At 47.7% G+C, this 19,482-nt stretch overlaps 1 protein-coding gene across 6 annotated transcripts in view; it reads right to left on the bottom strand.

The window, feature by feature from the left end:
* Positions 1–10,886: 10,886 nt before the first annotated feature.
* The window catches only part of CDCA2 (cell division cycle associated 2), a 30,700-nt gene continuing 22,104 nt past the window's right edge, over positions 10,887–19,482 (bottom strand). For all 6 annotated transcript variants that reach the window (XM_077262116.1, XM_077262113.1, XM_077262115.1 and 3 more), the window contains exons 13-15: positions 13,200–13,298; positions 12,344–12,521; positions 10,887–12,255 (exon numbers count right to left, since the gene is read on the bottom strand). In XM_077262116.1, coding sequence (XP_077118231.1) covers positions 11,168–12,255; positions 12,344–12,521; positions 13,200–13,298 — 1,365 coding nt within the window. In that variant the 3' untranslated portion in view covers positions 10,887–11,167. The remainder of the gene's footprint in view (positions 12,256–12,343; positions 12,522–13,199; positions 13,299–19,482) is intronic.

Below are 19,482 nucleotides of genomic sequence, written 5' to 3'. Positions count from 1 at the left end.
CGGGCACATCACTTTTTTAAATTGCTCTCTATTCTGATTTTTGGGAGGCAGAATGAACAAAAACAAACCATTCCAAAAAACATTTTTTTTTTTTTTGGGGGGGGTTTATGTTGTTCCGCCTGTTGTAAAATTGATAAGGCCACTTTAGTATCAGTACGATTACAGCGATACCATATTTATATTTTCTTATGTTTTAAAGCTTTTACACAATATTTTATACTAAAAAAAATATTTTTGCATCGCTTTATTGAGCGCTATAACTTATTTTTCCTCTGATGGAGCTCTATGGCAGCTTATTTTTTGCGGGACAGAATGACATTTTCAGTTGTAGCATTTTTGTTTACATTCATCGCTTTGATTGTATTTTATTCCAGTTTTTGTTCGGTGGTATGATAAAGCATAGTTTATTTTCTTTACATCTACACTTAAAGTTAACTAGTGTGATAGTTTTAATAGGTCAGTTTTTTATTTTGAGATTTTAAAAAATATATATTTTTACAATTTTTTTTTTTTTTTACTTAGTCCCACTTTTTGCAGTCTGATCGCAGTTCTAAAGCATAGCAATGCTGTGCTTTGTAACAGTCAGTTCTGCACTGACACAAGGTACCTAGACCATGCAGAGCCTGGTGATCCGGATGTCGTCACAAGTTCACCATGGCACTGATCGTCACCTTCCCTTTCCTTCGAATGCTGCAATTGATATCGATCGCAGCATTTATAGGGTTAACCTGCCGGGTGTCAGCTGAACACCCGGCGGCGATCGCGTGCAGAATCGCCATGACGTATCCATAAGTCCAGGGTCTGCAAATACTTTCCAAACTGGAAGTATGGATACATCTAAGATCGTGAAAGGGGTTAACAAGCAGGCGAAGAGGCTGAGACCCCCACACCTGTCCTGGAATCAGATTCTGCTGCGGATGGATTACACTTCACAACAGGCAGTGGACAATAAAGCGGGTACACCTGAAGTATGGCACTTTTTTTTATGGATTTTCCAAGTGGAAAATGTCATTTTGGTTAAAGTTGTCATCTTATTAGTCATTGCATTGGCCACCATATAAGGCGAAGATTATTAAATAGTCAGTTCTTAACAAAACCCCCATAACCTTGTGAACCTCCATTTTTCGAGTCCTGCCGCTCTGTGTTTACACTGGCCGAGGATGCCATACCGGCAGATAACAGAGGTAACATTGTCATGAACAACAGAGGAGCACTTTGCCAGTTACTGGCTAGACAATGTGTCATCGCTTTAGGTCATACTTTAAGGGGTTGTTCAGGTTTGTGATAAAAATCTGCAGTGACTGTGACTGCAGACTTGTCACTCCTCACCGCGCACCCTGCACACTGTCAGGATTCTGAAATGCTAATAAATATTTTTTTTTTCTCCACCATGGTTTTTTTAACCCCAAATTTTTCACAAGAAATAACAGAAGAATATAGACGCCACAATTTTATACGCGATTCCTCATAGCGCTGTGTTCAGAAACTACTGGCAGGTGTCGATAGGGCAGAATTATTATTTTACTTTTAGGGCGCAGTCAGATGGCTGTAAAAAAATCACAGCAATGCTCGGACTGGCCGGTGGTTCTCCCAACCCGAGAGGGACAGCTGCGTAGAAATATATGAAGCGGTCATGGTCGGGTCACTACGGTCGGGCACTACGGTCCGATTTATACAGCAGTCTGACTGCGCTCGAAGAGTGCAGAATTAGCTGGACTAGGTTCATTGGCACCACCCCCGAGGAGCCAGAACAATAGAAAACCCACAAGTGTGGCTTCATTTTCTAAATGGCACCCCTCAGGGAAATCATCTAGGGGTGCAGTGAACCTTTTGACCCTAAAGTGTTTTCCGCAAACAAATGTTTGGGCTCAGAACGGAAGAACGACAGCTGGATTTTTGGAACTTGAATTTTGCTGAATTAGTATTGGGCACATGTTGCTTTTGTCTCTGCTGTACCCGTACATGAGAAACTCCTCAGAAGTATGCCCAGATTGGAAACTACACCCCATCAAGGGGTAAAACAAGGAATCTTACTGGTATGGTTACTTCAATTTGGGGGACGTACGTTAGGGTCTTGTTCACATTTAACATTATGAGCTCTGCGTTTTTTGTTTTTGAAATGAGATTTGAAAATTGTATGTATAGTGTTTTACACCATAAGGTGGATTGCTGCAGAGGGGAAAAAGAAAAAAAAAATCTTTAAATCTTCAGCTTAGCAAGTGTGGACGGCGGTAAGTGTGGACGGCGGTAAGTGTGGACGGCGGTAAGTGTGGACGGCGGTAAGTGTGGACGGCGGTAAGTGTGGACGGCGGTAAGTGTGGACGGCGGTAAGTGTGGACGGCGGTAAGTGTGACTTGTGATTCAGTGACTTTGGATTCAGGGAGTTTCCAAGGGAGGAATTGCTGTCTGTTTTTAATTAATATTTTGTATTTATTTTTTATTTAACGTTTCTGTGTGGTGCAATCCCCATTAGGAAATGTGCTCCACAATTGTTAATGCCATCCAGTGCACATCTTGCCACATGTATGCAGTCCTTGACCAGCCGGTCGAGGGTGCATACTGCTGTGCGAGATGTGAGCACATTGTGCATTTGGAAACCCAGATACTGGATCTAAATGTGCAGCTGGCAACACTGAGATCCATAGACAATATGGAGAGGAGTCTTCTGCTCACAGAGCAGACGCTCAATGGGATAGATGAGGAGGGGGATGGTAGGATGGAGCTGCAGGACAGTGTGGCAGTTAGCTGGGTGACAGATAGAAGGCGGGGTAGAGGGAAGAGTGCCAGGGAGGCTAGTCCTGATCTGGCACACCCCAATAAGTTTGCTAAGTTGGCAGATGAGGGGGGTGCCAGTACAGGGGTAGCACTGCTGCAGCCAGGCATGTCCTCTGAAAGCCGGAGGAGTGACTGCTCCAGTAAGGAGGGACATAGGAGAGCAGGGCAGGCCAGACAGGTGCTGGTAGTGGGGGACTCAATTATCAGGGGAACAGATAGGGCAATCTGTCACAAAGACAGGGATCGTCGAACGGTGTGCTGCCTACCTGGCGCTCGAGTCCGACACATCGCTGATCGGGTGGACAGATTACTGGGAGGGGCTGGTGAGGACTCAGCGGTCATTGTGCACATTGGCACAAATGACAAAGTTAGAGGTAGGTGGAAGGTCCTTAAAGATGATTTCAGGGAATTAGGCTGCAAGCTGAAAGCAAGGACCTCCAACGTGGTATTTTCCGAAATACTGCCTGTACCACGTGCCACGCCAGAGAGGCAACGGGAGATTAGGGAGGTTAATAAGTGGCTCAAGAATTGGTGTAGGAAGGAGGGGTTTGGGTTCCTGCAGAACTGGGCCGACTTCTCAGTGGGCTACAGGCTCTACGCTAGGGACGGGCTGCACCTCAATGGGGAAGGTGCAGCTGTGCTGGGGGAGATAATGGCTAGAAGGTTGGAGGAGTGTTTAAACAAGGGATTGTGGGGAGGGTATTCATTTTATAGGAGGGGAAGATAGTGCAGATAGAGAGCTGGGCACAAATAAGGAAGTTGGGGGTGGCGGTGGCATGGGGGGTGGGGTTAGAACAGTTAATAATTTAAGAAAGAATAGAGGTGCAGAGAGATACATAAAGTGCATGTATACTAATGCCAGAAGCCTCGCCAACAAATCCATACAAAATACGCCCCATATAATGCTCCATATTAAAATATGCCCCATATAATGCTGCATAAAGGTTGATGGTCCCATAAGATGCTCCATACATTATGGCCCCATACAATGCTCCATATATTGTGGCCCCATATGATGATCCATATATTGTGGCACCATACAATGCTCCATATATTGTGGCCCCATACAATGCTCCATATATTGTGGCCCCATACAATGCTCCATACATTATGGCCCCATACAATGCTCCATACATTATGGCCCCATACAATGCTCCATATATTGTGGCCCCATACAATGCTCCATATATTGTGGCCCCATACAATGCTCCATACATTATGGCCCCATACAATGCTCCATATATTGTGGCCCCATACAATGCTCCATACATTATGGCCCCATACAATGCTCCATATATTGTGGCCCCATACAATGCTCCATACATTATGGCCCCATACAATGCTCCATATATTGTGGCCCCATACAATGCTCCATACATTATGGCCCCATACAATGCTCCATATATTGTGGCCCCATATGCTGTTGCCGCGATTAAAATAAAATAAAAAAATCACATACCTCTCTTCGCTCAGGCCCCCGGCACTTGCGATAGTTACCATACGCTCTGCTCTGTCTTCCATCCTCTGCACTGACTGTTCAGGCAGAGGGCGGCGCGCACTAATCGCGTCATCTGACCTGTACAGTCACAGCCAGAGGATGGAAGACAGAGCAGCGCGCAGCGATGGAACGAGGAAGGCGACTATCGCGCAATGCTCACCTCCCCAGATATACTCACCTGCTCCCGGCGCAGTCCCTGGCAGCGTCTCACTGTCAGATGGTCTCCGGGAGTCGGCGGCATCTTCCTGTGTTCAACAGTCACATACCGCTCATTAAAGTAATGAATATGGACGCTAAGCTGAACTAGAACGGGTGCAGAGAAGAGCGACCAAGGTTATTAGAGGACTGGGGGGTCTGCAATACCAAGATAGGTTATTACACTTGGGGCTATTTAGTTTGGAAAAACGAAGGCTAAGGGGTGATCTTATGTTAATGTATAAATATATGAGGGGACAGTACAAAGACCTTTCTGATGATCTTTTTAATCATAGACCAGTGACAGGGACAAGGGGGCATCCTCTACGTCTGGAGGAAAGAAGGTTTAAGCATAATAACAGACGCGGGTTCTTTACTGTAAGAGCAGTGAGACTATGGAACTCTCTGCCGTATGATGTTGTAATGAGTGATTCATTACTTAACCCCCTTCTGACATCTGACGTACTATCCCGTCGAGGTGGGGTGGGCCCGTATGACCACCGACGGGATAGTACGTCATACGCGATCGGCCGCGCTCACGGGGGGAGCGCGGCCGATCGCGGCCGGGTGTCAGCTGCATATCGCAGCTGACATCCGGCACTATGTGCCAGGAGCGGTCACGGACCGCCCCCGGCACATTAACCCCCGGCACACCGCGATCAAACATGATCGCGGTGTGCCGGCGGTATAGGAAAGCATCGCGCAGGGAGGGGACTCCCTGCGGGCTTCCCTGAGACCCCCGGAGCAACGCGATGTGATCGCGTTGCTCCGAGGGTCTCCTACCTCCCTCCTCGCCGCAGGTCCCGGATCCAAGATGGCCGCGGCATCCGGGTCCTGCAGGGAGGGAGGTGGCTTACCGAGTGCCTGCTCAGAGCAGGCGCTGGTAAGCCTGCAGCCCTGCACAGCAGATCGCAGATCTGACAGAGTGCTGTGCACACTGTCAGATCACTGATCTGTAATGTCCCCCCCTGGGACAAAGTAAAAAAAAAAATTTTCTACATGTGTAAAAAAATAAATAAAAAATAAATTCCTAAATAAGGAAAAAAAAAAATTATTATTCCCATAAATACATTTCTTTATCTAAATAAAAAAAAAAAAAACAATAAAAGTACACATATTTAGTATCGCTGCGTCCAACGACCCAACCTATAAAACTGCCCCATTAGTTAACCCCTTCAGTAAACACCGTGAGAAAAAAAAAAAAACGAGGCAAAAAACGCTTTATTACCATACCGCCGAACAAAAAGTAGAATAACATGCGATCAAAAAGACGAATATAAATAACCATGGTACCGCTGAAAACGTCATCTTGTCCCGCAAAAAACGAGCCGCCACACAGCATCATCAGCAAAAAAATAAAAAAGTTATAGTCCTGAGAATAAAGCGATACCAAAATAATTATTTTTTCTATAAAATAGCTTTTAACGTATAAAAGCGCCAAAACATAAAAAAAATGATATAAATGAGATATCGCTGTAATCGTACTGACCCGAAGAATAAAACTGCTTTATCAATTTTACCAAACGCGGAACGGTATAAACGCCTCCCCCAAAATAAATTCATGAATAGCTGGTTTTTTATCATTCTGCCTCACAAAAATCGGAATAAAAAGCGATCAAAAAATGTCATGTGCCCGAAAATGTTACCAATAAAAACGTCAACTCGTCCCGCAAAAAACAAGACCTCACATGACTCTGTGGACTCAAATATGGAAAAATTATAGCTCTCAAAATGTGGTAACGCAAAAAATATTTTTTGCAATAAAAAGCGTCTTTCAGTGTGTGATGGCTGCCAATCATAAAAATCCGCTAAATAACCCGCTATAAAAGTAAATCAAACCCCCCTTCATCACCCCCTTAGTTAGGGAAAAATAAAAAAAATGTATTTATTTCCATTTTCCCATTAGGGTTAGGGTTATTGCTAGGGTTAGGGCTAGGGTTATTGCTAGGGTTAGGGTTATTGCTAGGGTTAGGGCTACAGTTAGGGTTGGGGCTAAAGTTAGGGTTTGGATTACATTTACGGTTGGGAATAGGGTTGGGATTAGGGTTAGGGGTGTCAGGGTTAGGGGTGTGGTTAGGGTTACCATTGGGATTAGGGTAAGGGGTGTGTTTGGATTAGGGTTTCAGTTATAATTGGGGGGTTTCCACTGTTTAGGCACATCAGGGGCTCTCCAAACGGGACATGGCATCCGATCTCAATTCCAGACAATTCTGCGTTGAAAAAGTAAAACAGTGCTCCTTCCCTTCAGAGCTCTCCCGTGTACCCAAACAGGGGTTTACCCCAACATATGGGGTATCGGCGTACTCAGGACAAATTGGACAACATCTTTTGGGGTCCAATTTCTCCTGTTACCCTTGGGAAAATACAAAACTGGGGGCTAAAAAATAAGTTTTGTGGGAAAAAAAGATTTTTTATTTTCACGGCTCTGCGTTGTAAACTGTAGTGAAACACTTGGGGGTTCAAAGTTTTCACAACACATCTAGATAAGTTCCTTGGGGGGTCTAGTTTCCAATATGGTGTCACTTGTGGGGGGTTTCTACTGTTTAGGTACATCAGGGGCTCTGCAAATGCAACGTGACGCCCGCAGACCAATCCATCTAAGTCTGCATTCCAAACGGCGCTCCTTCCCTTCCGAGCTCTGTCATGCACCCAAACAGTGGTTCCCCCCCACATATGGGGTATCAGCGTACTCAGGACAAATTGGACAACAACTTTTGGGGTCCAATTTATTATGTTACCCTTGTAAAAATACAAAGCTGGGGGCTAAAAAATCATTTCTGTGAAAAAAAAGAGGAATTTTTATTTTCACGGCTCTGCGTTATAAACTGTAGTGAAACACTTGGGGGTTCAAAGTTCTCACAACACATCTAGATAAGTTCCTTGGGAGGTCTACTTTCCAAAATGGTGTCACTTGTGGGGGGGGTTTTAATGTTTAGGCACAACAGGGGCTCTCCAAACGCAACATGGCGTCCCATCTTAATTCCAGTCAATTTTGCATTTAAAAGTAAAATAGCGCTCCTTCCCTTCCGAGCTCTGCTATGCGCCCAAACAGTGGGGTTTACCCCCACATATGGAGTATCTTCGCACTCAGGACAAATTGCACAACAACTTTTGTGGTCTAATTTCTTTTCTTACCCTTGGGAAAATAAAAAAATGGTGGCGAAAAGATCATTTTTGTGAAAAAATATGATTTTTTATTTTTACGGCTCTGCATTATAATCTTCTGTGAAGCACTTGTTGGGTCAAAGTGCTCACCACACATCTAGATAAGTTCCTTAAGGGGTCTACTTTCCAAAATGGTGTCACTTGTGGGGGGTTTCAATGTTTAGGCACATCAGGGGCTCTCCAAACGCAACATGGCATCCCATCTCAATTCCAGTCAATTTTGCATTGAAAAGTCAAATGGCGCTCCTTCCCTTCCGAGCTCTGCCATGCGCCCAAACAGTGGTTTACACCCACATATGGGGTATCAGCGTACTCAGGACAAATTGCACAACAACTTTTGGGGTCCATTTTCTCCTGTTACCCTTGGTAAAATAAAACAAATTGGAGCTGAAATACATTTTGTGTGAAAAAAAGTCAAATGTTCATTTTTATTTAAACATTCCAAAAATTCCTGTGAAACACCTGAAGGGTTAATACATTTCTTGAATGTGGTTTGAGCACCTTGAGGGGTGCAGTTTTTAGAATGGTGTCACACTTGGGTATTTTCTGTCATATAGACCCCTCAAAATGACTTCAAATGAGATGTGGTCCCTAAAAAAAAATGGTGTTGTAAAAATGAGAAATTTCTGGTCAACTTTTAACCCTTATAACTCCCTAACAAAAAAAAATTTGGTTCCAAAATTGTGCTGACGTAAAGTAGACATGTGGGAAATGTTACTTATTAAGTATTTTGCGTGACATATGTCTGTGATTTAAGGGCATAAAAATTAAAAGTTGGAAAATTGCAAAATTTTCAAAATTTTTGCCAAATATCCGTTTTTTTTCACAAATAAACGCAAGTTATATCGAAGAAATTTTACCACTATCATGAAGTACAATATGTCACGAGAAAACAATGTCAGAATCGCCAAGATCCGTTGAAGCGTTCCAGAGTTATAACCTCATAAAGGGACAGTGGTCAGAATTGTAAAAATTGGCCTGGTCATTAACGTGCAAACCACCCTTGGGGGTGAAGGGGTTAAATTTAAGAGGGGACTGGATGCCTTTCTGGAAAAGTATAATGTTACAGGGTATATATATTAGATTCCTTGATAGGGCGTTGATCCAGGGAACTAGTCTGATTGCCGTATGTGGAGTCGGGAAGGAATTTTTTTCCCCAATGTGGAGCTTACTATTTGCCACATGGTTTTTTGCCTTCCTCTGGATCAACATGTTAGGTTAGGCTATGGGTTGAACTAGATGGACTTAAAGTCTTCCTTCAACCTTAATAACTATGTAATAAAAACATGATTGTATTAGTGTTTTCTAGGTCAACGTTTTCTGAGAGTTATAAATTATTTTTGGAAACCATCGGCCAATGGGATACGAAGGAAGCCACACTCCATCTGTTAACCATCTAGATGCTGCTGTGACAATTGGCAGCATCTAAGGAGTTAGTGGCCACAAATGGTGCTAGCACCAAGAGTAGCCATCACAGCAGTGTCTAATGGAACATACAGGTAACAGCCGCTGCACCGGCTCTCCTGTGATCGCTCACCGACAGCACCGGAAATTCCAAGATTGGCACGTGATCTGGTCCTGAACTAATTAGGTCCCGATGATGGCTCCAGAAACGGAGCAGCCCGAGTTGGGTCCTGGAGGGAGCAGTCGCAGGTAAAACGCTCGCCGTAAATGTTTGACAGCACAAAGCTCATCAAGTGTTGCAGGTCATCAAGAAGTTTTACATTGATGGCCTATACTCAGAATAGTTCATCAGTGTCTCATCAGTGGAGGTTCGACACCAAATACCCCCCACCCATGAGCTGTTCCCAGTGTCAGTCAGAAGTGCTCAGTCCCGGATCTTCACAGAACAACTCTAGGGGGCATGTGCAGTACCGGCCTCAGCCACTGTACAGTAGGTGGAGCTGTTGTGCCATTTTGCCACTAAGCTCTTCCAGCGGCTGCCGGCACTAGGTGGTGATCGTGGGGGGGTTGCAGGCCCACTGATCGGATATTATTGACCTTTCCTAAAAATACACCATTAATGTAGAAGTCCCAGACAACCCCTTCAGTGCATTTATAGCAGATTGTAAGTGACACCTTTTAATATACAACTGCTGCAGGACTGCTTTCGAATAGTTACGTGCACCAGATGCGCATATATATATATATATATATATATATATATATATATATATATATATATATATATATATATATATATATATATAAAACACACCAGGAAAAATGAGCTTGATTCTAATTTTAAATCACTGTATTTAGTGCTATACATGTGTCAGTGTTGTGGTAACTATTAAATATCAGTCTGCAGGCACCGAAGAGGGGATTTAAGAAATGCAAAATAAAGAAAATGCAAAAAGAAACAAACAAAATTCCACAATATCTCAGCAATTCGTCAACCTCCTCGCATGTAACAAAGAAAACAGGAATATACAAAAATATTTTGTCTATGGAGGGCAGCTGTGACACCCACCCGTCTTGTATGTGGCTGTTAAGCTACCGGCTGCAGAAGAAGCCTCAGTAGTAGTGATGAGCGAGTGTACTCATTGCTCTGGTTTTCCCGTGCACGCTCGGGTGGTCTCCGAGTATTTGTTAGTGCTCAGAGATTTAGTTTTTGTCCACGCAGCTGCATGATGTACGGCGGCTAGCCAGGCTGAGTACATGTGGGGGTTGCCTGTTTGCTAGAGATCCCCCACATGTAATCAGGGAAAACCAGAGCAACGGGTATACTCGCGCGTCACTACTCACCAGTATTCAGTGAGTAACAGCTGTAACCACACGCCGGCTCCCTCCCACCGACAGCCAGCCCCCCCCCCCCCCCCCCCAACTGACAGCTGGCTCTCCCTCCCCCAAACTGGCTCACCCCTCAGAATTGTCAGCCGGCTCCCCCCCTTTCCCCCAAACTGGCTCACCCCTCAGAACCGACAGCCGGCTCCCCCCTCTCCAACCGACAGCCGGCTCCCCCCTCTCCAACCGGCTCCCCCCCTCCAACCGACTCCCCCCCCCTCCAACCGACTCCCCCCCCCCTCCAACCGACTCCCCCCCCCCTCCAACCGACTTCCCCCCCCTCCAACCGACAGCCGACTCCCCCCCTCCAACCGACTCCCCCCCCCCCTCCAACCGACTCCCCCCCCCCCTCCAACCGACTCCCCCCCCCTCCAACCGACAGCCGGCTCCCCCCTCCCAACGACAGCCGGCTCGGCAGTGCATGAGTGCAGAGCAAGGGTAATGATGGAGAACACGGCTACAGAAATACAACATTAACATTTAATAAAGGAACAAAAAGACAAACCACATATATAAAAAGAAAACGGCCACAACAACAACAACATTGCCACGTTTAACGCCCATGGCAGAGGAAAAGAAAGAAATGCCAAAAATATGAGCACAGGAGAGCATTCTGTTTTAGGTCCACCAACAAAGGAACCCCACCATATGCCAAATAACATACTCCTGGTGGGACCCAACATGCAAGAGTCTCCGGATGTGGGTTGTCCTGCCAGAAACTCACACGTCCATGATGTGAAGTCCTTCCTATGAATCTGGCACTAGGACACCGTGGTCTTCATCGACCGATGAGCTGTTAGGAACTTTGTCAAAACGGTTGGACCTCCTCCGCCTTGTATCACGAGTGGATACACTTTCTTGGACAGTGGCGGTACTCAGCGATCTTCTCCTGTTTCTCTTGGCCACGTTCGACACTTGGTAGCCACTCAGGTTTTCCTTGTTTGGGCTGTGGACTGCAATCTCCAATGTCAAAGCAGAGTTCTCCTCACGCCTCATAACAGAACTTACAGATTTCCTTCTCTTGGTCGTCTCATCATCTTTGTTCTCCCCCACCCACAACAAACCATTGACTGCAGAGTCTCTGCGCAGTCTCATACTACGTCTCACCTTCTTTTCTTGTGTTGGAAACTGCAGAACTTCATCAATCGGAAGACAGAAGTCACTCACGGCGGATTCTGAATGAGGCAGCATAACAGTACCGAGTTCTCCGAGAGCATTTTGCTCAGGGTTTGAAAGAAGAGTGTGGGACACTTCATAGTTTCTTGAAGACCTTCTGGATTTTTGGGGTTCGGAGGCGATTAGTGGTATAGAGGAGTTGGTGCTTGCATTTTCGGCTGAGGAGCACACTAATGTTCCTTGCACTGGATCATCAATACTTACTGGTTTGTGAGAGGTCTGATCAGCATCTCGTGGAGTTACAAAACAACGAGACACATAGAAACGTGTGGAAGAACGACGACGTTTGGAATTCTTGGTCTTCAGTTTCTCCTTATTTAAACTGGAGGAAAGACCATTTGCAGCAAGTTTGCCAAACTGGTCTGTTACCCCTATCCTAGTAGGAGACTGAGGGCATTCACCTTGGGAGGTCAGGTCCAAGACATCAAAAGCAGGAAGGTCTTGGACCTTTTCTGGAAATCCACTCTTGGAGACTGTCATGTCCTCCATCGTTGGCTCGGCTGGTTCATCTCGTGTCCCAACATCTTCTAAAATGTGGACTGGTGACTTTCCTGGCTCCTTATCTTCAAAATTTACCTCCGGAAAATCGTCAAATGTATACTGGGTCTTGATCTCTTGGACTTTACCAGCTTTATGGACCTTATCCACCAAAGCTTTACCTAGCATAGGAAAACCAAAAAAAGTCAAAATCGCAATATAAACCAGCAAGCAATCTACACTATCACAACAACGAATGGCCTGCCGTACCGTGAGGAACACCCCATGACGTGGGAGCAGGTGGTGTGGTGATGCTCTCCGGTACCTCTAGGATTGGACTCAGCAAAGGCTTCTTGGATACGACGTCTCGCTCGCTATACACAGGTTTCTGGACAAACTTCTTGGATCTCCGACCTTTCTTCTTGCCTTTTCCCCGGGGAGCTTTCACCTGTGTGAGGTTACATATGTTGATTGCAATCTTACCCATTTTGATCACATCTCTCCCATGAAAAACTAGAAGAACCTTGTAAACTAGTTACGTAGTCAAGACTGATCCATTTTCTTTTTAGAGCACATGAACTTGTGAGCGCTACACTGGCACTTCTGTAACATGTACAGCACGGGCTCAGGAAGGGTCGCAGGAGATTGGAGTCATAGCCTCTCATATTTAGGACGGGTCCTTATGGCTATTTGACTAAAAGGGTGGATCATGTGATTGCTGGGTCTCAACACACGTCTGGTCAGCCTAACTTCGCCCAGCGCACCAATATTGTGAAAGCAAAACGAACACCCCCCCCCCCCAAAAAAAAAAAAAAAAAATGAATAAAAAAAATCAAATATATAAAACAAGACGACAAAAAAAAAACTTGGAAAAAAAAATAAATAAATCACACACACACACACACACACACACACACACACACACACACACACACACACACACAATGATCCCATGACGTGTCCTGCGGCATTATTTATCCCCCTCACCTTTCTGAAATGTCGGTCTTAGGTTTCAGAGTCCGGTCGCCATGTTTTCTGGCTAATTTCAGAAAGTTCCCGTTCCCTAGAGCCATGTAAGAGGCCGCGGTCAGACCCCCGCACAGGGAAGGGGTGTTAATGGACTTACCTGGACTTCGATGATCGCTGACTTTCTGGATTTCTTGGCCGTCGCTTTGACTGTCGCCTTTGAGCTGTTACTTTCTGGGGTCTCCTCGCGGCCGCTCGACTGTGAAGAAGCCGAACATTAAACCAGTCTTCATTGACGGCCACATTACTTGTGGGGGTACACAGCCATTTCCCCCATAAGACTGCACTGCCATTAACAGAACTGTTAATTCTGGAGCCCGTACACTTAAAGGGGTTGTGCACTGCCCGTCTCGTGCCCAATCTGACCAGGCGCAGGGAGCGGATTCTGGCTTGGGAAGCCTGGCACACACATACTTTCAGTACATTGATTAAGTCACAGGCTGCGCTAAGAGGCCGCTCCCCGGCGGCTGCGCCCCATCCTGCTCCCTCCATATATATGTGTGTATAGACACCTGTCAGGGTAGGAAAAGCTGCCGGGGACCCACCTAGGACTAGTGAACCCGCTTACAAATTAGGTTCTCTCTGAAACACTGCAGAGTATAACATCTCTGGCTGAGTTTCTGATTCATGCGGCCTATGGGTCAGGCAGAAGAATCTAACATAAGGTGCCCTTTAAGGAGTATTCCCATCTCCAAGCTCCTGTTCCAATATGCAGCAGGTTTAAAAATAATAATATTCGCAAATACCTCCAATTAGAAATGTAGTATAGGTCTTCTGATTAGCAATGTCACTTAACCCCACGTGCTGGTGATGCAGTCGCTTAGGAACCCATGACTATGGCCATATAGTGACAGTTAGTGGCTAGTGGTCATAACCATGGATACCTCAGCTACTGCAATGCCCTGAGATATAGCTTATCAGAAGAACTATACTACATTTCCAATTGGAGGTATTTGCCAATATTCTTATTATGCCTACTACATATTAGATAAGATCTTGAAGATGGGAATACCCCTTTTAGTCAAAGAGGAGATTTTTGTGTATTCACCGTAAAATCTCTTTCTCTTAGCCTCTAATTGGGGGACACAGGACCATGGGTGTTATGCTGCTGTCCACTAGGAGGCGACACTATGCATAATCTGAAAAAGATTAACTGTGGCTCCTCCTGTGCAGTATACACCCCTGGACGGCATCAGCCTTCTCCAGTTTTGTGCAAAAGCAGTAGGAGGAACGTAACATGAATAACATAATTATGCCTGTAAGAAGGCAACTATGTACGAGCTCAAGAAAACAATATGAGAACTCAACAGTTACAACGGCCCGGAAAGGGCAACAGGGTGGGAGCTGTGTCCCCCAATTGGAGGCTAAGAGAAAGATTTTACGGTGAGTACACAAAAATCTCCTTTACTCTGTCGCCTCATTGGGGGACACAGGACCATGGGACGTCCTAAAGCAGTCCCTGGGTGGGAAGCAATGGACGAATATTGTGCAGACAGGCCCCTATACTTAGGGCACCGCCGCCTGCAGGACACATCTACCCAGGCTCGCGTCCGCTGAGGACTGGGTATGAACCCTGTAGTGTTTAGTAAATGTGTGTAAGCTAGTCCAAGTGGCCGCCTTACACACTTGTTGTGCCGAAGCCTGGTGCCGAATGGCCCAGGAGGCCCCTACCGCCCGTGTAGAGTGTGCCGTACTACCGGCTGGAAGAGGAGAATTCTTAAGGCGGTAGGCCTCTTGTATGGTGGATTTGATCCACCTGGCAAGGGTAGCTTTGGAAGCTGGCAGACCCTTGTGGCCGCCTTCCGGAAGGAGGAAAAGAGAATCAGACCTCCGGAAGGACGCAGTCCTAGACACGTATATACGCAATGCCCTGACAAGGTCAAGCGTATGCAGAGCCTTCTCCACTCTATGAACCGGAACCGGACAAAGGGATGGTAGTGAAATTTCCTCATTGAGGTGGAAGTCGGACACAACCTTCGGAAGGAAGGATGGGACCGTACGAAGAACTACCTTGTCCTGGTGAAAAGCTAGGAAGGGCCGTCTGCAGGAGAGTGCTGTCAGTTCAGACACCCTGCGTAGCGAGGTGATTGCCACCAGGAAAACCACCTTCTGGGAAAGAAGGCGGAGCGGGACCTCCTTAAGGGGTTCGAAGGGTGGTTCCTGCAATGCTGTCAGGACCAGGTTGAGGTCCCACGTTTCTAGCGGTCGTCTGTAGGGGGGAACCAAATCGGGAAACCCCCTGAAGGAAAATCCTTACTTGCGGCTTGGTAGCAATGCGCCTTTGAAAAAGCACTGAGGGCTGACACCTGGCTCTTAAGCGAGCCCAATGACAGCCTGGCCTCCAGACCCGATTGGAGAAAACCAAGTACTTTGGGTAGGGAATAAGGGAGTGGGATCTGGCCACGAGATTCGCACCAGGTAAAGAAAGCTTTCCAGGTACGGTAATAAATCTTGGCAGAGGATGGTTTCCGTGCTCTGATCATGGTTCCAATGACGTCCGTCGAGAGCCCTGCCTGGGTTAGAACCCAGGTCTCAAGGGCCACGCCATCAAATTGAGAGCCCCTGAGTTCTGGTGGTAGAACGGGCCTTGTGATAGAAGATTGTGGCGGTCGGGGAGACGCCAGGGGGCGTCTGCTGTGAGTTGTACGATGTCGGCGTACCATGTGCGTCTGGGCCAGTCCGGTGCAATTAGGATGGTTGGAACTCCCTCTTGTTTGATCTTCCTCACCACTCTGGATATCAGGGGGAGAGGTGGAAAAATATACAGAAGCTGGAACTGGGTCCAGTCCTGAACCAGAGCGTCTGCTCCGAGCGACCGCGGATCGTGTGTTCTGGCCATGAAGTTGGAGACCTTGGCATTGAAGTGGGATGCCATTAGGTCCACATCCGGGGTCCCCCAGCGGAGACAGATCTGTTGAAAAATTTCGGGATGGAGAGACCACTCTCCCGAGTCTATTCCTTGTCGGCTGAGGAAGTCTACTTCCCAGTTGTCCACACCCGGAATGTGGACCGTCGAAAGAACCGACCCCGTGTCCTCCGCCCAGCGGAGGATGTGTGACACTTCTCGCATCGCCTGGGTACTGCGGGTCCCCCCTTGGTGATTCACATATGCCACAGCCGTGGCATTGTCCGACTGTATTCTGATGTGAGAGGCTGCCAGTAAGTGATGGAAGGCCCTCAATGCCAGAAGGATGGCACGAATTTCCAGGATGTTGATGGGCATGGTCGCTTCCACTGGGGACCACTTGCCCTGTGGTGTAGGTGCACCGCACCCCAACCCGTCAGGCTCGCGTCGGTGGTCAGAACCTTCCATTGACCTGTGAGAAAGGATTTCCCCTTTGCTAGCGAGGTTGACTTGAGCCACCAGTGCAGGGACCTCCTGGTTGACGACGTTAGCTGGAACTCCCTGTCAAGAGAAAAGGGATTCCTGTCCCAGGACTTGAGAATGGCTAGTTGGAGAGGTCTGAGGTGAAACTGGGCAAATGGGTCAGCTTCTATTGCTGCTGCCATCTTGCCGAGGACTCTCATGGCAAACCGGAGAGATCGAGGGGGTTTGCAGAGGTGGGTGCGAGCTGCTAGTCGGAGAGCCAGTGCCTTGTCCTTGGGAAGGAGCACTAGACCCCTGGAGGTGTTGAATAACATTCCCAGGAAGGTCAGGGACTGACTCTGGGTTGGTGATGACTTTTGTAGGTTGATTAACCAGCCCATGCGACAGAGTATCGGTTGTGATTGAGACGCTGAGCTCGCAGTCCTTGAAGGTGGGAGCCTTGATGAGTAGATCGTCCAGGTATGGAACGACTACTATGCCTCTGGAGTGCAGGATGTCCATGGTGGCTGCCATGACCTTGGTGAACACTCTGGGAGCCGTGGCGAGTCCAAAGGGGAGAGCCACGAATTGGTAGTGGTCCTGGCCTATTGCGAACCTGAGAAACCTCTGATGGGCAGGTGCAATGGGTATATGCAGGTATGCGTCTTGTATATCTATGGAGGCGAGATATTCTCCCTTCTCCATGGACGCAATGATGGACCGAAGGGACTCCATGCGGAAGTGACGGACCCGTACATATTTGTTGAGCTGTTTTAGGTCTAGTATGGGCCGTATGCTGCCTCTTTTCTTGGGAACTACGAACAGATTGGAGTAGAACCCTCGGAAGCGGTCGGTCGTGGGTACCGGTACTATGACTCCTGCTTGAAAAAGCGAGGAGACCGCTTGGTGGTAGGCACGAGCCTTGGCTGGCGGTTTTGGGGGGACAGAGAGGAAGAATCTGTCCGGTGGGTTGGAGGTGAAGTCTATTTAGTATCCGGAAGACACTAGTTCCCTGTCCCACCTGTCTTCTGTAATAGGCAGCCAGACTTGATGAAAGAGCAAAAGTCGGCCGCCTACTGGTGTGGTGTCTTCTGGAGTCCGTGAGTCATGATGAGAAGAAAGTTTGAGATTTTCCTCCTCTGGGCTTAGGCTGGCCTGCTTTTGACTGCCAGGTCTTGTCCGACCTTTGCGTCGATCGTGAGTTGTCCCTGCGTGGGGAACGGTTACGATTTTGTGCTGGACGCAAGACGGACCAGCCGGAGGAATTCCCAAAGGATCGGAATCGAGTTTGGTTACGCTTCTTGTAAGTGCGTTTAGGTTTCAGTTGGGGAAGAGAAGTACTCTTACCCCCGGTGGCGTTGGATATCAGTGTCCAACTGTTCACCGAAAAGTTTCCCACTGAGGTAGGGTAGGTGCGTGAGGGACTTCTTTGAGGCTGCGTCCGCTTTCCATTCCCGCAGCCAGAGGATAAGCCGAATCGTGATGGCGTTTGATGCTATCCCCGCTACTCCCCTTCCTGAATCCAGAGCTGCATGGAGCATGTAGTCTGCTACAACTGCTATTTGAACCGCTTGGTCCGACAGGTCAGGAGCGGATGCTTGGAGAGCTTGTAAATTCTTTGCCCAGCCCAGAATGGCTTTGGCAGCCCAAACTGAGGCGAACGCGGGAGCCAGGGATGCCCCTGCTGCCTCGAAAATTGAACAAGCCATGCGTTCTTCCTGCCGGTCTGCTGCGTCCCTGAGGGTTGAGCTATCTGGCAGTGAAAGGAGGGTCTGTGCTGCTAGCCTGGAGACTGGGGGGTCCACTTCAGGTGGATCTGTCCATTCCTTGGTGTCCTTCTGTGGGAAGGGGTACCTCGCCTCCAGATATTTGCGATTAGCGAATTTTTTCTCAGGCTGTGAGAGCTGCTTTTTAAGGATCGCCTTAAACTCTGGGTGGTTAGAGAAAACCTTAGGCGGCTTCAGAGGTCCTTCAAAGGAAATCTTATGTTCTGGGGCCTCTGGTGGCGGATCAGAAATGTCCAGCACCCGATGGATGGATGAAATTATGTCCTCAACTAGCGCTGTATTGCTAGGAGGGATTGGGATCAGGGACCCCTCCGTTTCTCTGTCTGAGTCAGAGTCGCAGATGCCTTCCGAAACCTGTGTATCACTGAGGCGTCCCCTGCTGAGTGGGCCGGGAAAGAGGCCTTCTCCGGTCAGGGATTGCGGAGATCTGCATCATCTGTCCCTGGAATGGGACGGTCTAGATGACCTGGAGCTACGGTGTCTATCCCTAGAGGGGGATGACCGTGTGCTATGGGATGACGCAGATGGACTTGATCCATGGGTCCGCTTGTGTCCTGACCTAGACGTGGATGTGCCAGGGTCATTTTGTTCCTGAGTCAAGCTCTCCCTTTGCTGGGTAACGGTCATAGCCGGGGCATGACCCTGCAGAGCCTGAAGCAATGTGGAGGTTAGGTTATCTATAGACAGCGTCATAGATTGCGTTATCTGAGTAGCCCATTCCGGCGTGGCATTAGACACCAAGGCATTGGCAGGGGCTTCTTGGGGCTCTGACACATTAGTTTGTATACAGTTCTGACAATGCGGGTACGTGCTACTACTGGGGAGAGCGGTCCCGCAGGCTGTGCAGAATGCATAATAGCAGTTCTGCCTGGTTCTCTTGGACCTTGAGCCCGGCATAGTGCACAGAGTGCAGAAGGGCTGGCTGCAGAGGACCTTACAGGGGTAGAGAAGCCTATAGGGGAGCCTTATAGGTAATATGGATTCACGGCTGAGTAAAAAGAACCCAGCTGTGATCTTACCCCACCAGTGCAGTGTGCCCCTAGGTCCAGCGCGAAGATCCACAGTCCTGTGCCCCCCGGAGACTGGCTGCCTGGTCCTGCAGACCGGTAGATGCAGGGTTAATCTGCAGCTGAAAATGGCTGCTGAGACAGAGAGGAAAGGAGGAGAAGGGGGCAGAGAGCTGGAAAAAGGCGGCAAGGCTGTGTAAAAACATGCCCTTTCCGTCTCGATCGGCCCCCTCTATGACACTGTAGAGTGTCATATTTGTCATCCGGGGGGGGCGGGCCGGG

This window comes from Ranitomeya variabilis, chromosome 5 (genome assembly GCF_051348905.1).
Source record: "Ranitomeya variabilis isolate aRanVar5 chromosome 5, aRanVar5.hap1, whole genome shotgun sequence".
Classification (NCBI taxonomy): Eukaryota; Metazoa; Chordata; class Amphibia; order Anura; family Dendrobatidae; genus Ranitomeya; species Ranitomeya variabilis.
This window is presented reverse-complemented; position numbering and strand designations above follow the sequence as displayed.